Raw genomic sequence first — 19,767 nt, forward strand, 5'->3', positions numbered from 1 at the left:
TTCATTTACATGGCCTTGAAATTTACAATGATTGATTGTTTGCACTTTTTTCAGTTTGAATCTCAAAATGTACAGTCCATACAAAAACAGAACACCAAGAACACAAAAAATTAAAAAGCGTTTCTAAAAGGCGCTACACAATAGCAAAGTATTGCAATGAGCTCAGTCCAGAGTGAAAAAAGAAAATATGAATTTTCTGACAATAATTTGATTTTATCAATATATTTTAACATTTCAAGAAGTGGCCAGGACTGATCTGACAAGACATTCGGCTGGTTAGGAGGGCCAACTCTGCCATGAGCTGCCCACGTGACTCTGTGGAGGTGGTGGGTGAGAGGAGGATGTTAGTCAGGCTCGCATCCATCATGGACATAACCTCTCACCCACTGCAACGGCTGTTAGAGGAGCTAAGCAGCTCCTTCAGTGACCGACTGAGTCACCCTCAGTGCAGGAAGGAGCGCTACTTTGGAGCTGTTTGAAATATAGACAATCTACTATAGGAGTTGTACTCATGGGCAGTTCTAGACAGGGTTCAACAGGGGCCAGTGCCCCTGTTGAACTGGTCCTGGCCACTGTTTTGGCCCCTGCATAGAAGACATAATTTTAAAACATTTTCTTATGATGATATGCACTGGCACAGAAACCGTAACTGATTGGTCCCTTGGACCAATTTAATTTTGCTTCCTTGTACTGTGGATCATAGAGTTGTGCACATAAACTTTCATTATGTGTGTTATATTTATAACAGCTGTGTTGTTTGGTTTGCATGCTTGGTGAACTGAAAGGCCTGTAGTGAAAAGTTTTAGGTACAAGTTCCTGTACTGCTACATCGCTAATAGAATGTGTTAGGCATTTCTCTTCTACCCAATAATATCTAGCTGAGCTCTGTGTCTCGATCCTTTTACAGGCTGTCCAAATGCATTTAATGCTTCAAACACAAGCTGATGTGAAGCATCTCAAATTCTATTCACTGCATCGGGTTCTGCTGATCCACATCAGGTCATTAGGACACTATATAAATTGCACTGGTCTGTTTGCGCATGCTGCTGGGCATCTTCTACTGTCTTTGCTTAGCATCCTCAGAATCAGAATCAGCTTTATTGCCAAGTTCGTACATACAAACAAGGAATTTGACTCCGGTACACTTTGCTCTTTTGTTCTGTTTTTGCATTACAGAATATACAAATTTACAATGTACAATATACACATATCTAATAGAAAAGGTTCATTTGCAACATCTGTATGCTGTTGTTCTGTACTCTATTGAATGTTCAACAGAGAAACAGCCTGGGGGAAGAAACTGTCTTTGTGGCGGCTGGTTTTAGTAAACAGTGCTCTGTAGCGGCGGCCTGAAGGTAAAACTCTAAACAGTTTATGTGCAGGGTGTGTGGGGTCTGCAGAGATTTTTGCAGCTCTTTTCTTGACCCTAGACCTGTATAAGTCCTGGATGGAGGGAAGGTCAGCCCTGATTATTCTCTCTGCATTCCTGATTATTCGTTGCAGTCTGGACCTGTCCTGTTTTGTGGATGAGCCAAACCACATTGAGATGGATGAAGACAGGACAGACTGAATGATGGCAGTGTAGAAAATGACCAGCAGCTCCTGTGGAAGGTTGAACTTCTTGAGTTGCCTCAGGAAGTACAGTCTCTCCTGGGCCTTCTTTCGAACAGTGTCTATGTGTGAAGACCATCTCAGGTCCTCAGAGATGGTGGTTCCTAAGAACCTGAAGTGGTCCACGGCCAATACAGTGTTGTTGAGGATGGTGAGGGTGTATGGGGGTGGTGTTCTCCGAAGGTCCACCACCATTTCCACAGTCTTGAGTGGGTTCAGTTCAAGGTAGTTCTGACCGCACCAGTGTACCAGCCGATCCACCTGCTGTCTGTATGCAGACTCATCACCGTCCTGGATCAGTCCAATAACAGTGGTGTCGTCTGCAAACTTCAGGAGTTTTACGGACAAGTCTGCTGAGGTGCAGTCATTTGTGTACAGAGAGAAGAGGAGTGGGGATAGAACACATCCCTGGGGGGCACCAGTACTTATTGATCTGGATCGGGAGAAGATGCTCCCCAGTTTCACCTGCTGCTGTTGGTCCGTCAGGAAGCTGTTGATCCACTGACAGGTGGAGGCTGGGATGTTGAGCTGTGTGAGCTTCTGGTGGAGGATGTCTGGTATGATGACATCCTGTCACATCAGTTCTGCAACCCCACTTCACTCTTACAGGTCAGGGCCATTTGGGCTCTGTCACTACCTCTTTAAGTGGATCAGTGATAGTCTTAAAGAAAAAGTTTAAGACATTTAGGAAAATAATGTAATAAAATATGCCTAGAATACATGGAAACCTGAAAAATTATGTTAACAAAAAATGCTAAATAAATCCTTTACCATTAAGGAATTAGTCATATTTACATTGAACAATCATGTAATTTCATATATTTTAATTTCAAATACTGAACTTTTACCTTTTATTCTAATACTATCGGAAATACTCGTACTCGTCGTCTTCCGCTTTATCCGGGACCGGGTCGCGGGGGCAGCAGACTCAGACGCCCAAACGTCTCTCTCCCCAGAAACCTCCTCCAGCTCCTCCGGGGGGAGCCCAAGGCGTTCCCAGGCCAGACGAGAGACATAGTCCCTCCAGCGTGTCCTGGGCCGTCCCCTGGGCCTCCTCCCGGTGGGACGTGCCTGGAACACCTCCCAAGGAAGGTGTCCAGGAGGCATCCGATATAGATGCCCAAGCCACCTCAACTGGCTCCTCTCGATGTGGAGGAGCAGCGGCTCTACTCCGAGCTCCTCCCGGATGGCCGAGCTCCTCACCCTATCTCTAAGGGAGTGCCCGGCCACCCTACGGAGGAAGCTCATTTCAGCCGCTTGTATCCGTGATCTCGTTCTTTCGGTCATGACCCAAAGTTCATGGCCATAGGTGAGGGTAGGAACATAGACCGACCGGTAAATCGAGAGCTTCACTTTTCGGCTCAGCTCTCTCTTCACCACAACGGACCGGCACAGCGACCCCATAACTGTGGCAGCCGCACCGATCCGTCTGTCGATCTCCCGCTCCATTCTTCCCTCACTCGTGAACAACACCTCCACTTGAGGCAGGAACTCCCCTCCAACCTGAAGAGGACAAGCCACCCTTTTCCGGTCGAGAACTATGGCCTCGGACTTGGAGGAGCTGATCCTCATCCCATCCGCTTCACACTCGGCTGCGAACCGCCCCAGTGCATGCTGTAGGTCTTGGCTAGATGGGGCCAGCAGGACCACGTCATCTCCAAAAAAAGATACGAAATCCTCTGGTCCCCAAACCAGACCCCTCCAGCCCTTGGCTGCGCCTAGAAATCCTGTCCATAAAAGTTATGAACAGGACCGGTGACAAAGGGCAGCCCTGCCAGAGTCCAACATGCACCGGGAACAGGTCCGACTTAGTGCCGGCAATGCGAACCAAACTCCTGCTCCGCTTGTACAGAGACCGGATGGCCCCTAATAAAGAGCCACCGATTCCATACTCCTGGAGCAACCCCCACAGGGCATCACGAGGGACACAGTTGAATGCTTTCTCCAGGTCCACAAAACACATGTGGACCGGTTGGGCATACTCCCATGAACCCTCCAGTACCCTGTAGAGGGTATAGAGCTGGTCCAGTGTTCCACGGCCGGGACAAAAACCACACTCTTCCTCCTGAAGCCGGGGTTCGACTATCGGCCGGACTCTCCTCTCCAATACCCTGGCGTAGGCCTTACCAGGGAGGCTGAGGAGTGTGATCCCCTGTAGTTGGAACACACCCTCCGGTCACCCTTCTTATGTAGGGGGACCACCACCCCAGTCTGCCAATCCAAAGGCACTGTCCCCATCCGCCACGCAATGTTGAAGAGGCTTGTCAACCATGACAGCCCCACAACATCCAAAGACTTGAGGTACTCAGGGCGGATCTCATCCAACCCCGAAGCCTTGCCACCACGGAGCTTTTTAACCACCTCGGTGACTTCAGCCTGGGTGATGAAAGAGTCCAACCCCGAGTCCCCAGCCTCTGTTTCCACCAGGGAATGCGTGATGACAGTATTGAGGAGATCCTCGAAGTACTCCTTCCACCAGCCAATAATGTCCCCAGTCGAGGTCAGCAGCTCCCCACCCCCACTGTAAACAGTGTTGGCGAAGCACTGCTTCCCTCTCCTGAGGCACTGGACGGTTTGCCAGAATCGCTTCGGGGCCAACCGGTAGTCCTTCTCCATGGCCTCACCGAACTCCTCCCAGGTCCGAGTTTTTGCCTCTGCCACCACCCGGGCCGCGGCACGCTTGGCCCCACGGTACCCGTCAGCCGCCTCAGGAGTCCCACAAGCCAACCACAGCCGATAGGACTCCTTCTTCAGCTTGACAGTGTCCCTTACTGCCGGTGTCCAGGTACCGCAGACCTTACGGCCGCAGCTAAGGGCAGCAGCATCGACAATAGATGTGGACACTATGTCTCCAACATCCCTCGGAATCTGGTCAAAGCTCTCCCGGAGGTGAGAGTTGAATACATCCCTGGCCGAGGGCTCCGCCTGGCGTTCCCAGCAGACCCTCACTATGCACTTGGGCCTGCCAAGTCTGTCCGGCTTTCTCCTCCTTCAGCGGATCCAACTCACCACCAGGTGATGATCAGTGGACAGCTCAGTCCCTCTCTTCACCTGAGTGTCCAAAACATGCGGCCGAAGGTCTGATGATACGACAACAAAGTCGATCATTGACCTCCTGCCTAGGGTATCCTGGTGCCAAGTGCACTGATGGACACCCTTATGTTTGAACATGGTGTTCATTATGGACAATCCGTGACTAGCACAGAAGTCCAATAACAAAACACCGCTTGGATTCAGATCGGGGAGGCTATCCCTCCCAATCACGCCTCTCCAGGTGTCACTGTCATTTCCCACGTGGGCGTTGAAGTCCCCCAGCAGAATAATGGAGTCCCCAGGAGGGGCACTATCCAGCACCCCCGACAGGGACGCCAAGAAGGCCGGGTACTCCGCACTACCACTCGGCCCGTAGGCCAAAATGATAGTCAGAGACCTCTCCCCAACCTGAAGGCGCAGGGCTGCGACCCTCTCATCCACTGGGGTAAACCCCAACACGAGAGGGCTGAGCTGGGGGGCAACAAGCAAACCCACCCCAGCCCGCCGCCTCTCCCCGCGGGCCACTCCAGAGTAGAAGAGAGTCCAGCCCCTCTCGAGGAGATGGGTTCCAGAGCCCACGCTGTGCGTGGAGGCGAGCCTGACTATTTCTAGTCGATATCTCTCGACCTCCCGCACCAGCTCAGGCTCCTTCCCCCCCAGCGAGGTGACATTCCACATCCCTACAGCCAGCCTAAGCATCCGGGGATCGGGCTGCCGAGGTCTCCACCTTCGTCTGCCGCCCAATCCTCTTTGCACCGGTCCCTCACGGTTCCCCTGCAGGTGGTGGGCCCACTGAGGGATGGTCTCGCGTCTCTCGTTCGGGCTTGGCCCGGCCGGGTCCCGTGAGGAGCAACCCGGCCACCAGGCGCTCTCCGACGAGTCCCGACCCCAGGCCTGGCTCCAGGGTGGGACCCCGGCTCCGCCGTACCGGGCGACGTCACGTGCCTTGATTCTGTAGTCGTCATCAGGGATTCTCAAACTATATATATATATTTGCTCATATGAATTGCGCATCATTTTATTCAGTCTATTAAAAAGAAAAGTCAAACCCTCATACATTTAGAAAGTCATTTCAGATTATTTTATCAGAAATTATATGGTATGAGGGTTGAAATTAGAATAACAGCGTTGCTCACATGAGCAGAGCTGAATGGGTATATTACTTCTGATTGCAGATCATCACATAAATGCTACAGAAACAGGATTAAAAAGCATTTTTCATGAACAGGTGGTGTATTGATGGGTGCTTTATAATAGTTGCTACTGTTGTAGGACGTATCTTATATGACTGAGCCATCCCAAGTTCGAGTCCTGAACCCGGCCACGTGCAGCGTCCCTCTTTCTCCAACCCACTTCCTGTTTGGCATCTTTGGAAACAATAAAAACAGAGGGCACCAGTGCCGCAAAACATTATCTGGGATAAGAGCAAAATGCTGTTTTTAGGGGTACTTGAGATCTGTTTATATCACATATTCCTGCAGCTATATTTACATTTAGTAACAGTACAAATGTAATTTTTAGAGCATGTGCATTTAAGTGTTTTGTGGATTTAGCTGAGAACAGATCCCGAATCCGTGTGCACAACTTGGAAAACCAATTTACCCAGAATGTTTTATTTGCCTACCTGCCGAGCTCCATGGTGTTAATGATTTCCCCCTTTCCTTTACTAACACCTATTAAACAAAAAAAGAAAACCAAAGAACACATTTTTTTCAGTATTTGTTTTCGATTTTTTTCAAGTGGGGTGACAGGTCTGAACCAAACTGGACCTAATTTGTATATTTTAATTAACGCCGCTGCTGCTCATTCGAGTCACATTTTATTAACACATTTTTAGGGCGGAACCATTTGTGGGAGATTGAGTTTCTTCTGTCTCCACACGTCGTCGCACACGTAGCGGAGGAAAGCGTTCCTTAGCCAACTAGTGATTTAACCCTCGAAGTTGACACGTAGACTTTGTCGTTGCGTTTTGCAGCGCGAGGCTCGTTGGGCTCAGAAATATGATTTTAAGTGGAAAGAAACATGGTTCGGGTCGAATAATAAAGACGTAGCAGGTAAGAGCTGCTGCCGTCACTATCTTCTCCCCTCCAAGTTACCCTTCTAATGTTAGCTAGGCGGCTAGCCTATTAGCCTTAATCCTATAATCTCAACAGTTACTGTCAGTTCGTCTGACTGTCCGAGCTCCAGGGACAGTCTGCTGGCTTCTCTTGGATTTAGTTTCATTTACACTTGAATGTGCTGTCGAACAAGATGCCACGTGTTTGACAAGAAACGCCTTCATAATAAGCTTAAAGATCGACATCACTGTCAGGAGCACTTGTTTTACTGTCAAACATATGATCTGCATGCATTAAACGAAGTGTTTGAATAGTATGGCTCGTCATTGTTGAGGTTTAAAATGTGTCAGACCGTTTTAAAAATAACTCAGTCACTATTAGCATGTACAGATTTTGATCCAGGAAAAAACATACCTGTGATGAAGCAGACAAAGTTGACAACCATTAAATTATCTTTTGTACAGCTTTAAACCAAGCTCTTTGTTAGAGATGCACTGATCAGGCTTTCCCTGACTGACGTGCCTGTAAATAGCAGTCTGTACATCTAACCACAGGGTTTTAATTGCATTGAGTTCTGGACTTTGACTAGGCCATTCCAACACATTTAAATGTTTCCCCTTAAACCACTGAACTGTTGCTTTAGCAGTATGCTCTGGACCTTTGTCCTGCTGGAAGGTGAACCCCCATCCCAGTCTCAAACCATAGGCAAACTGACAGAGGTTTTGCTCAAGAATTTCCTTGTCTTTCCTTGACTTGGACCAGTTTCCCAGTCCCAGCTGCTGAAAAAAGTCGACCCAGCATGATGCTGCCACCACCATATTTCACTGTGGGGATGGTGTTCTTGGGGTGAAGGGGTGTTGGGTTTGCTCCAGACTTAGTTTTCCTTGGTGGCCAAAAAGTTCAATTCAGTGTTATCTGACCAGAGCACCTTCCTCCATACATTTAGGATGTCACCCACGTGCCTTTTGGTAAACTCAAAACATGCCTTTTTATTTTTAACACTAAGTAATGGTTATTTTCTGGCCACGTTCCTCCATAAAGCCAGCTGAATGGAGTGTGTGGCTTATTGTGCTCCTATGGACAGATACTCCAGTCTCTGCTGTGGAACAATGCAACTCCTTCACGGTTACCTTTGGTCTCTGTGCTGCCTCGCTGAATAACGCCCTCCTTGCCTGGTCGGTGAGTTTCGGTGGGCGTCCCTCTCCTGGCAGGTTTTGTTGTGTTACCCTGAGCTTTCTATTTGAAGATGATGGACTTGATGGTGCTCCAGGGAAACAAGAAAGATTTGCATTTTTATTTATTTATAATCCTCCCTTGACTTGTACTTCTCAACATCTTTGTCACTGACTTGTCTCAGTCGTTGTGTCCTTGGGCAAGACACCCCACCCGCCTTTTGCTGATGGTGGTTAGAGGTGGTTTCAATTATATGGCAGCCCCACTTCTGTCAGTCTGCTCCAGGGCAGTGTGTGAATGTGTGCATGAATTGGTGGATGATTGAATCTAGTGTAAAGCCGTTTGGAGTGTTCAGACTTGATAAAGCGCTATACAAGTTGTGTGAAGCCTCTGAGGCCTTTAAGAAAAGGTGTGTTCATACTGACAGATCATGTGACGCGTAGATTGCACACAAGTCAATTTCATTTTACTGTTTTACTAATTATGTGACTTTTGAAGGTAATCGGTTGTACCAGAACTTTTTAGGGGCTTCATCTCAAAGGGGATGGTTGAATATGGTAAATCACATGCTAATTTTCAGTTTTTAATTATATATATATATATATATATATATATATATATATATATATATTGCAGACACATACGGCTTTGGGGCTGTGGAGACTGCTGTCAGTAAGGAGCAGGGCCTTCTATACTACAGTCGCAACCCTACGTTTGATGCAGTTTTGGACATACATACCTGCATCCATAACTATTCACATTATTACAGACGCATGCACTAGGGAAGAATATGGTGAAGCTGGGTGAAGGAGGTGGGGTTGGGGGTATTGATGTGGTGTTTGTGAGCGGCTTGGACCAAGTCACAGTGGTGGATTCCACCTCTGGCACCCTGTGTTGGGCCGATTGTAGGCCACGGGCTTGGTTCTAGTGGAGATCCCTTCCTCTTGGCCTCCCTTGGTTCCCCTCACCAGGTTGGACCATACTGAGCCTTGTGTTTGTATTGGAGGCTGCAGGTGGTTCTGGGGGCAGTGTGGTCATACTGACCAGGACTTGTGCAGTTGGCTGGCTGCTCAAGGGGTCTGGTGTCCTGCATAGCTCCATTTGCACCTTAGGCCTTGGGATTGCTCTCCTGTCTACCACTGTGGGGCTGCTGTGGCCTCAGGGTCCCAGGTTACCTTACCTGTGCTGCTATTAGGTGCTGATTGTTGCAGGGTCTTAGCCCTCCTCTGAACTCTAGCAACTTTGCACCTCCAGGAGACAAATTATCACATGCACACTGACCCACATCACAGTATTGGAGTGACCTATACACATAATCCAAATGGCTGAAAGTCATCTGGCCTGTGTACTTTGATGCTAGTTGTAGTGTTGATTTTTATGAGGTCATCGCAGAATAAGAATGCCATTTTGGGATCCTTTTCATAGAGTAAAACTGATGGAACATGTAAAAAAAGAGGAAAAAAGCCAGACCTCAGTGCAGTTTTAAAGGTCCTTTTGGTTGGAAGTTACAAGTTTTAGGATGTATAGGTAGGTGTTTCCTACCACAATCTTGTTACAAAGATCCATATTGCTTACAGTTCTGTTGCTGCAACTTGAAAGATAACGGTTTTACTAATCTCTTACTATTCCCTCAGCAAGGTGATTTCCAGGGTGGTTCCAGGATGGCTGTAGACCTTCTTTTTTTTTTTTTTTTAGCAAACCCTGCAGCTACAGCTTCATAAAGATGTAATCAAACTGAACATCTTTCACAATCGCTCATAGGAGAACCACAAACTTTGATGCATTTTATTGAGACTTTATGTGGTAGACCAGCACAAAGTAGTGCATAATTGTGGAAGCGATACGGCAAGTGTGTTCAAGCAGGAGCTATGTGGACAGTAACCAAGAAATGTTTTTTCTGAAAACTGTGTGGGAGGAAAATTAACTATGCACATATACCCTGAACGCACCATCCTCATGGTGAAAAGTGGTGGCCGCATCATTGTTTAAAAAAAACCCAACAAAATCTCATAGAGGCTGGAAATGACTTGCGACTGGGTCAGAGGTTTACCTTCCAGCCGGATAAGAGAGCAAGAACCAAAGGGCTTAGATCAACACATTGTGTTACAATGGACCAGTTAAAGTCAAGACCTAAATCCAATTGAAAATCTGTGGCAGCTGATGTTTACAGATCGATCCAATCTGGTGAGATGAATGGGTAAATATTCCGGTCTCAAGATGCGCAAAGCTGGTACAGATATACAAAAACAGATTTGCAGCTGTAACTACAGCAAAAAGTTGTTCTACAGAGTATTGACTAATGTGGGTCTGAATACAAATGTACACCAGACTTTTAAGATTTCTACACGTCATCCTTCTTCCACTTCATACTTACATGCTGCCTTTATGTTGGTGTCATAAATTCCCAGCAGAATACCTTTTATGTTTGATGTGTGACAAAATGTAAAGAGATTCAAGGGTTATGAATACATTTGGAAGCAAGTGTATGGATTTACTAGGTTCAGGATTCACAAACACAAGCAGCCATGTTTGTATTAAGTGTAGTCAAAGCACTTACACAGGGCTGATGATATTTAATGTAGTTCAAGGCTGGATGATGTTTCTAGTCTCAGCTTCCTGTTTTTTTTTTCCACAGGAACACCAGATTAACTCTTGGGAACACTGCTCATGCTGTAGGACGCCTGCTGAGCAATGGCTAAAGAACAGAGGCACAACAGGGCAGAAACATTTGTTCTGGCTGGATCCAACGGTCACGATGGCCAGCAGTGGCAGACGGACATGAATAACTTGAGGCCACATCACCCTGCCACGGCTAACCACGTGTCCAGGATGGCCCGCGTCGCCTCCAACGTCAGACATAAGTGTGCAGCATATGTGCTAGCGCTGAGACCATGGAGCTTCAGCGCCTCGCTCACACCCGTGGCTCTTGGGAGTGCGTTGGCATACAAACTGGAGGGTTCCGTGGACCTGGTGATCCTGATGGTGTGCGCTGTGGCTGTCCTCGTCGTCCACGGGGCGGGAAACCTTGTAAATACCTACTACGACTTCTCCAAGGGAATTGACCACAAGAAGAGCGATGATAGGACTCTTGTGGATGAAATCCTGGCGCCACAGGACGTTGTCATGTTTGGTGCTTTGCTGTACTCCTTGGGGTGCCTGTGCGCCACTCTGCTCTACTTCCTGTCAACGCTTCGGTTGGAGCACCTTGCCCTTATTTACTTTGGGGGGCTTTCCAGCTCTTTTTTATACACCGGAGGTGAGTAGATGTCCAACTTAAGTTTCCAGTACAGTAATTCTGCCTCACTGTGTGTGATTTTGTTTTTTTCTTTTAGTCTTGACAAAACAAGCACAGATTGTCTTTTTAGGCAACACTGCATATGGGGAAGCTTTATAATATTAGCTTGGTAAAATGGCAGGAATCTGGAAATTTAGTGATTATTGTTCATTCATAATTTAGTTTTGGTTTTGCTTTTATTTAAAAGAGATTTTTGCAATTGTTCCCAAACAGTCAAACACATTGGCTATTACAGTTTTAATAATGTTATTTATAGCCTTTCTTTATTCTTTTTTTTTTGAGTAATACATTGACTGAAGAAAAAATATTGACTTTTCTAATAAATAAATTTTTGAAGAGGCAGATAGACAGTAAATACAGTTTTGTTCTGATCTGCATCTTTTTTCTATATCACATATTTGCAGTTTTTGTTCTAACAAAAAAAAAATACATTTTCTAGTTGGAAGTGCATATATATTTTTTAGATACTAGTCGAAAGCTTTGATTGCACAAAACATCCTTTCCTTTAAAACCCATTAAATTAAACCCCAAAGAATCTTTTGGTGTAGGTCTTAAACGGTTCTTTAATTTTCACAGCATTCATCAGTGACTCTGGCCAAGGTAGAACTGCTTTCTTAGAAATATAAAGATGAGTTCACTAAATTATGTGTTGCTTAAAAGCAACATAATCTATGAGGTAGGTTTTCTTTGTTCTTGTTAGTCTAACCTGTAGTATAGCTTCACAGTACAATATTCTGCAGTTCTGATTTGGACCAACATCTTAGGGTGTATTCTCACTTGCCACTTTTGGTCTGCTTTAAACGGACCAGAGTTCGTTTCCCCCCTTGGTCCGGACCTTTTGTGCAGGTGTGAATACACCCAAGCGAACCCTGGTCCGGACCAAACAACTGGACCGAGACCACCTCAAAAAGTGGGTCTCGGTCCGGTTGTTTGACTTAACAAGCCACCGTAGCTGGTAGCAAAGGTGTGTTGTAAGGTAATCATACCTGATAAACTGTGTGTTGCTTAGCAACGCTACTGGCTTGTTGTGGGACAAGGAATGTAGAGAACGTCGGCGTTCAGCAAGCATTCTCCGACGGGGTTCCAACATTATAAATGGAACGTCTCAAAGTCTGTGTTGAATGAGCTTCACTCTCACAATAATATTGTAGCTGTAATAACGGCATAAATATGCAGAACAGGTGCTGCACGCAGCACGTCTACACCTGTTTTCCTAAATGTCCGGGTCTGTGCTTTGTCCCGCCCCCGTCATTTCTGTCCAATGGGAGCAATGGTCGTCACCTGCGTGGCTTTGTTTACAAGTAATAGTTCACTCGCAAAAAGTACAATGTGAAAACAAACCGCACCAAATGAAAAAAATAAAGTTCGCTTTTAGTCCGGACCAAACAAGCGGACCAAAGGAAGTTTCCTGGTGTGAATACATCCTTAGATTGACCTTTATCATAAACTGCTGCTTACTGGTGGAATGTGTCTATCCTGCCTCCCTCTGAAAATGCACATTCACATATACTTTGTAGAGTATAAACCAAACTAACCCATGATTACTTGAACCTTATCTCTGTTTTGTTTTCTGTGTTCCCCAGGCATCGGCCTCAAGTACGTGGCCCTGGGAGACATAGTGATCCTCATTACCTTCGGCCCTCTGGCAGTGATGTTCGCCCATGCCGTGCAGGTCGGCTCCCTGTCAGTGCTGCCGCTGGTCTACGCTGTCCCGCTGGCCCTCAACACAGAAGCCATTCTCCACAGCAACAACACAAGAGACATGGACTCGGACAAGCAAGCTGGCATTGTCACCCTGGCCATCCTCATAGGCCCCACGCTGTCTTACTTCCTCTACAATCTCCTGCTCTTTGTCCCGTATGTGCTCTTTTGCATCCTCGCCACCCGTTACACCATCAGCATGGCTCTGCCTCTGCTCACACTGCCAATGGCCTTCCCACTAGAAAAACAGTTCAGGAGTCGATGCTACGCCAAGATCCCGCAAAAAACCGCCAAGCTTAACCTCCTTATGGGACTTTTCTATGTTTTTGGTATCATTCTGGCACCTCCTGGCAGCTTGCCGTTACTGTGATTCTTTAGCTCTGATGCATCTTCTTTTTTTTTTTTTCGTTTAATTACTGACTAGTTTATAGTACCTGTTTTTATTTGTGAAAGTCTATCTAAAGGCTTGTGCTGGCTTTAATTTATTCTCCAATTTATAAGCTAAAATGTTTAGCTTAGTGACAAAGCAAAGCAGGTTCCATTACAGTATTAAACCATCTGCAAACTGTTAAAAGTAAGACAAGTGTCCATCATGTTGAATGGGCCAAAATGAGTGGAAACCTTTTGCCAGATTTGTAGTTCTTAAAGAAACTGTACATAATATCAGCACGAACACAATAAACCATATTCCTCAACATTAAGCTGTTTTGTCTGTATGGTACTCATTGTTCATTTGGTCTTTATGATTTTTATTTTTCAAGAGCCAAATACTTTGAGCTCGTTGTAATAAAACTCATTTGTGCTGATCTGAGATGTCTTCATTTTTGGGCAAATTTCAAGTGATTTTGTTTTGGGGGGGGGCACTATCCAAAGCAACCAGGCCCTTTGTGAAATTTTATATTTTGAGTTAACTGGTAAACATTCTTTGGAGAGCAAACCTCAATTTTATTAGCTATATGCAGGCTTGATTATTGCCAGACCTGGACAATCAAGAAATCACCTAAATTGAACTTTGGTGGCATGAAGTAAGTTAAAATAACTCAAAAAGAAACACACCATATGTTGAGTTAAAGAAATTTAAAAACAGATTAGAAAGTCATTGACATCTACAGGTCCTTCTCAAAATATTAGCATATTGTGATAAAGTTAATTATTTTCCATAATGTAATGATGAAAATTTAACATTCATATATTTTAGATTCATTGCACACTAACTGAAATATTTCAGGTCTTTTATTGTCTTAATACGGATGATTTTGGCATACAGCTCATGAAAACCCAAAATTCCTATCTCACAAAATTAGCATATCATTAAAAGGGTCTCTAAACGAGCTATGAACCTAATCATCTGAATCAACAAGTTAACTCTAAACACCTGCAAAAGATTCCTGAGGCCTTTAAAACTCCCAGCCTGGTTCATCACTCAAAACCCCAATCATGGGTAAGACTGCCGACCTGACTGCTGTCCAGAAGGCCACTATTGACACCCTCAAGCAAGAGGGTAAGACACAGAAAGAAATTTCTGAACAAATAGGCTGTTCCCAGAGTGCTGTATCAAGGCACCTCAGTGGGAAGTCTGTGGGAAGGAAAAAGTGTGGCAGAAAATGCTGCACAACGAGAAGAGGTGACCGGACCCTGAGGAAGATTGTGGAGAAGAGCCGATTCCAGACCTTGGGGGACCTGCGGAAGCAGTGGACTGAGTCTGGAGTAGAAACATCCAGAGCCACCGTGCACAGGCGTGTGCAGGAAATGGGCTACAGGTGCCGCATTCCCCAGGTCAAGCCACTTTTGAACCAGAAACAGCGGCAGAAGCGCCTGACCTGGGCTACAGAGAAGCAGCCCTGGACTGTTGCTCAGTGGTCCAAAGTACTTTTTTCGGATGAAAGCAAATTCTGCATGTCATTCGGAAATCAAGGTGCCAGAGTCTGGAGGAAGACTGGGGAGAAGGAAATGCCAAAATGCCAGAAGTCCAGTGTCAAGTACCCACAGTCAGTGATGGTCTGGGGTGCCGTGTCAGCTGCTGGTGTTGGTCCACTGTGTTTTATCAAGGGCAGGGTCAATGCAGCTAGCTATCAGGAGATTTTGGAGCACTTCATGCTTCCATCTGCTGAAAAGCTTTATGGAGATGAAGATTTCATTTTTCAGCACAACCTGGCACCTGCTCACAGTGCCAAAACCACTGGTAAATGGTTTACTGACCATGGTATCACTGTGCTCAATTGGCCTGCCAACTCTCCTGACCTGAACCCCATAGAGAATCTGTGGGATATTGTGAAGAGAACGTTGAGAGACTCAAGACCCAACACTCTGGATGAGCTAAAGGCCGCTATCGAAGCATCCTGGGCCTCCATAAGACCTCAGCAGTGCCACAGGCTGATTGCCTCCATGCCACGCCGCATTGAAGCAGTCATTTCTGCCAAAGGATTCCCGACCAAGTATTGAGTGCATAACTGTACATGATTATTTGAAGGTTGACGTTTTTTGTATTAAAAACACTTTTCTTTTATTGGTCGGATGAAATATGCTAATTTTGTGAAATAGTAATTTTGGGTTTTCATGAGCTGTATGCCAAAATCATCCATATTAAGACAATAAAAGACCTGAAATATTTCAGTTAGTGTGCAATGAATCTAAAATATATGAATGTTAAATTTTCATCATTACATTATGGAAAATAATTAACTTTATCACAATATGCTAATATTTTGAGAAGGACCTGTACTACATCTAAAGTTTCAAATTCACAAAAAGGTTTAGTATATGATTATGACGTACAGATAATGAAAGAGCCTCTACGCACAGACGAATCCTACATATGGGCCACAAGCATCTTAAGGGGAAAAACAACTGGACTGTTGCTCATGGGTCCAAGCTTCTCTGTTCAGAGGAAAGTAAAGTTATCTCATTTGGAAATCAAGGTCCCAGAGTCTGGAGGAAGAGTGGAGAGGCACAGAATCCATGTTGCTTGATTTCCAGTGTGAAGAGTCAAGTCTGATGATTTGGATGCCATGTCATCTGCTGGTGATGGTCCACTATGTTTCCTGAAGTCCACAGTCAACACAGCCATCTATCAGGAACATTTAAAGCACTTCATGCTTCCTACTGCTGACAAGCCTTATAATGATGCTGACATCATTTTCAGCAGGACCTGGTACCTGCCCACAATGCCAAAGATACCAAAAGCTGGTTCAATGACCATGGTGTTACTGTGCTTGATGGGCCAGCAAACTGGCCTGACCTGAACCCCATAGAGAATCTATGGAGGATTGTTAAGAGGAAGATGAGAGACACCAGACCCCAACAATGCAGATGATCTGAAGGCTGCTATCAAAGCAATCTGGGCTTCCATCACACCTCAGCTGAACCACAGCCTGATCATCTCCATGTCATGCTGTATTGCTGCAGTAGTTCATGCAAAAGGAGCCCCAACCAAATACTGAGAACATACAAATGAACAAATGAACTTTCTTTTTAGAAGTTTGACATTTCTGTTTCAAATGTACTTTTTTGTTGATATAACATTTCTGAGACACTGGATTTTGGGGTTGCCTTTATCTGTAAGCCATAACCATTAAAATAACAATAAACAAAAGCTTAAAAATGTCCACTCTATGTGTAATAAATTATATAATATATGAATTTCACTTTCTGAAATGAGTGATAAAAAATATTGACATTAATTAAGACATTTTAATTCTTGATGCACCCATATTACTCAGGTAAAGGTTACAAAGCCATTTCTAAGGCTTTGTCTCCAGTGAACCACAGTGAGAACCATTATTCACAAATGGAAACATGGAACTAGCAAGATTACCAAACGATAACACATAGGTTATCATAGAGCCAAACACTTGTTCACAGCAATGTTTTCCTACCACAGCATGGAAACATCCCAATTACTGGTAGGATGTTAAAATCAATTAGATGCTATAAATGATTTGGTTTGTTTTCTTGGATGGAGGGGTGCTGGTATTCAGTAAACCGAGTTACAGTAGAGGTTGTAGAGAGGTGCGTAGCTGGCACAGAGAGCTAGGATCAATGATCGCAAAAAACAACAACATTGTTTACAAGGAAAACACAGCTGGAATGTTCTTGTCTGTTCGAGTTATGTGAAACTTGACACCTCTTTTTTTAACATTAAAGGAATAGTCCCATTATTTAATATTAAATGTAGACGATTGTTTTTGCTTTAGGTTACAGTCGGCCCTACAATGTAAAAGGCGTATAGGACCTATACATTTAAATATTAAGTCATAGTCTCATTTGAAAACTTAAAATTTACCCGAAAAACAGAACAAAAAAACATACCAAATGCCAGCAGGTGGCAGGATTGAACCAGTACATGGAAGAAGGCTACTCCTCCATATTTGTATAATAACGTGTCAAAGGTCACATATGTGGGACCAGATATTTCACCTCAGCAGTTTCATGGTTTGGTCAAAAGCGTTTCGCTTTAAAGAAAAAACAGTAACAGTGTTGGAAGTGATATAAGACTCCATTGCTCTCATGTGGCTGTTCTTATGTTCTGGAGGGGGGCCTCTATATCGGGACTGGACCTCAGCCCACATTTAAACTGCAGTGAAAATTAATTTTATAACAGTTAGGTTCATAATATTATATGACTCCTCAAACACCAGATTAACACAGGCCACATTTATATTTAAGATGGAAGAAGCTTTAGAATAACTTTCTGTTTTGTAGCAGTAGCAATATCTTTCTGAAGCATACTGAAAATAATCCTACATTGAGTAGGAGTGGGATTTAAATACAATAAGTGGGGGGAAAAAATCCCATGTTGAGGAATAAATGTTTTAAACAAATCTTTCTGTATCTCACTTACTGACATCAAGATGACACCAACAGAAATGTAACTTAAGCATTTTTATGTTTATACTTTATGTTTTAAGCTTTTTTTGGAGTTTCTAGGAACTTCTAATTAGTAATCCATACCTTTAATGGAAAGGAAGGTAAAAAAATCTCGAAAGCTTACAGTTGGAGGACTGTATCAAACAAGGGCATCTTGGGATCACCAAGTCTCCATGAAAACCATTAGAGACCGTCCACATGCCAAACAGTTTAGGAGGTATGCCAGATCAGAAAAAAAAACATTTTCTGTCCTACATCACAAACTTAAACAGGTGGAGTTTGCTAATCTCGACTGGGACTATAATGGAAACTGTGCTTTGGTTAGATGAAACCGAGAATAGGCAACAAACACATCAGCTGAAATATGTGGAAAAGGACCTAATGCCCACTGATAAGTATATTAGAGTTTCTGTGGGCCTGTTTCTCTTCCAGTGTTCCTGGAAACATTGCTAGAGTGCATCGCACCATGAACACTTTGCATTAATAGAATATTTTAAAAAATATCTTGTGGCCTCTGCCTAAAAACTAAATATGGGTCATTCTTGGCAGGATAATGAACAAAGAATTAACACAACAATGGTTCACCTGACATACAATCCACATTCTTCCATATTCATATCAGTCCCCAGATAAGAGGAGAGCATAAGCGAGTATCCAGGATGACTCTGGAAGAACTAGAAAGATTTTGCAATGCAGAATGGGCAAAGATTCCTCTCTGTATGCTGCAACTTTGTGAAATCGTACAGGAGACTGACTATTGGCCTACTGGCAAAAAACAAACAAACTACAAAGTATTGACAACAGGGGTTCCAACAATTGTGACAAAAGGTGATGTTGATTAAAAACAGTCATGTCTTAATGTAGGGTTTTCCCGGTGTTTTCATTTTATATATATATATATATATATATCCAGAAAACATAGATGTTTCTTTGTGGATGTCATTAATTAGCGTTCATGAATAGTTCCGCCTATTACGAGTAGCCAGTAAAGGCAGCATGACTAGTGACGCAATGCATGGGCGTGTTGTCATGGCTGTGTGCAGCAAAACCCTTCAGCCTTGTAAATACATATTTATCCGTAAACAGAGCAAGTCGGCGCTTGTGGTTTACGACAGTATGGAGTTTTATTTGACCGCAAAGTAAGCGTTCTTGGCAACGAGCCGGTAAGTAGACACACCGTGAGATAAGTTGAATTTATGGCAGGACAGCTTGGACAAACAGTAGTTAGCAAGCTAGCGTTAACGGTAGACAGGCTTACAGTGATGTAGATTTTTATAATGCTCGTAAAGCCATGCTGAGTACCTGCGAGTGTCAGCATCAGGGGCTGAGAGAATTACGCGTTTGTTTAGGCGACCTCTGTGGAGATGTATAGGCGTGCATTTCATTTTCCTGTTTAAAAATGGCTCATAATGACAATCCTAACGGCGACGTATTGTTGAGGAAGCTGCTTACTGATTAGAAACTGACCGCTAACCTCAGCTGTTAAATTTAGAAATGGACCTGTCTGCCATAAATGCCCAGGACCCTAAGTATGTGTTAAAAGCTGTGTATTTATTATGTCCCTGTGACAGTGTTGGAAGCAATGGGAGAGATGCGGGCTGGAACTGGGGTCATACCTGTCAGGACTGGCCAAGCTGCATGTCTCTGCTTCCTTTTGTGTTTTATAAGGACATGCATTGACTGTCACCTGACTGCAAATGGGGAAAAAAACACAAAAAGCCTGATTGAAAGACCACTGTCATCACGTTTTGTGGGTAAAACGGATATTTGCAAAGGTTGTGGCTCCATCATGCAAGACCCAGTCCTGTACAGCTCTCATTTTTCTGGTTATGGTGATAAAACGTGGCTTGCTGCAGCTGCACAGACAGGACCTGAACATGGACATGGTTGAGATGGAAATGTTAGAGCTTGCTGTGTCGGTCGTATTAACCCCACAAATGTATAATCCCTCCATATTTAGTTTTTTTTTTTAAACCACAGACATGACTAACGTCTTAGAGAAACAGGGTTGATCAGTAGAGCACATTTCAT

At 44.4% G+C, this 19,767-nt stretch overlaps 2 protein-coding genes across 2 annotated transcripts in view; both read left to right on the top strand.

The window, feature by feature from the left end:
* The first annotated feature begins 6,512 nt into the window (after positions 1–6,512).
* ubiad1 (UbiA prenyltransferase domain containing 1) lies at positions 6,513–13,676 on the top strand. Its single transcript, XM_047371379.1, has 3 exons — positions 6,513–6,698; positions 10,510–11,130; positions 12,753–13,676. The coding sequence occupies exons 2-3, from the start codon at positions 10,566–10,568 to the stop codon at positions 13,238–13,240; spliced, it is 1,053 nt and encodes a 350-aa protein (XP_047227335.1). The 5' UTR covers positions 6,513–6,698; positions 10,510–10,565; the 3' UTR covers positions 13,241–13,676.
* Positions 13,677–18,763: 5,087 nt separating this feature from the next.
* mib2 (MIB E3 ubiquitin protein ligase 2) overlaps positions 18,764–19,767 on the top strand; it is a 76,801-nt gene continuing 75,797 nt past the window's right edge. The window contains exon 1 of the mRNA XM_047377780.1: positions 18,764–18,899. The gene's annotated coding sequence lies outside the window, so the exon portion shown is untranslated. The remainder of the gene's footprint in view (positions 18,900–19,767) is intronic.

The sequence above is a fragment of the Girardinichthys multiradiatus genome, chromosome 1 (genome assembly GCF_021462225.1).
Source record: "Girardinichthys multiradiatus isolate DD_20200921_A chromosome 1, DD_fGirMul_XY1, whole genome shotgun sequence".
NCBI lineage: Eukaryota > Metazoa > Chordata > Actinopteri > Cyprinodontiformes > Goodeidae > Girardinichthys > Girardinichthys multiradiatus.

Coding starts and splice junctions, on each gene's coding strand:
- ubiad1 (XM_047371379.1), top strand. CDS start 10,566: ATGGCTAAAGAACAGAGGCACAACAGGGCAGAAACATTTGTTCTGGCT. Junction 11,131..12,752: donor CTCTTTTTTATACACCGGAG/GTGAGTAGATGT, acceptor TGTGTTCCCCAG/GCATCGGCCTCAAGTACGTG.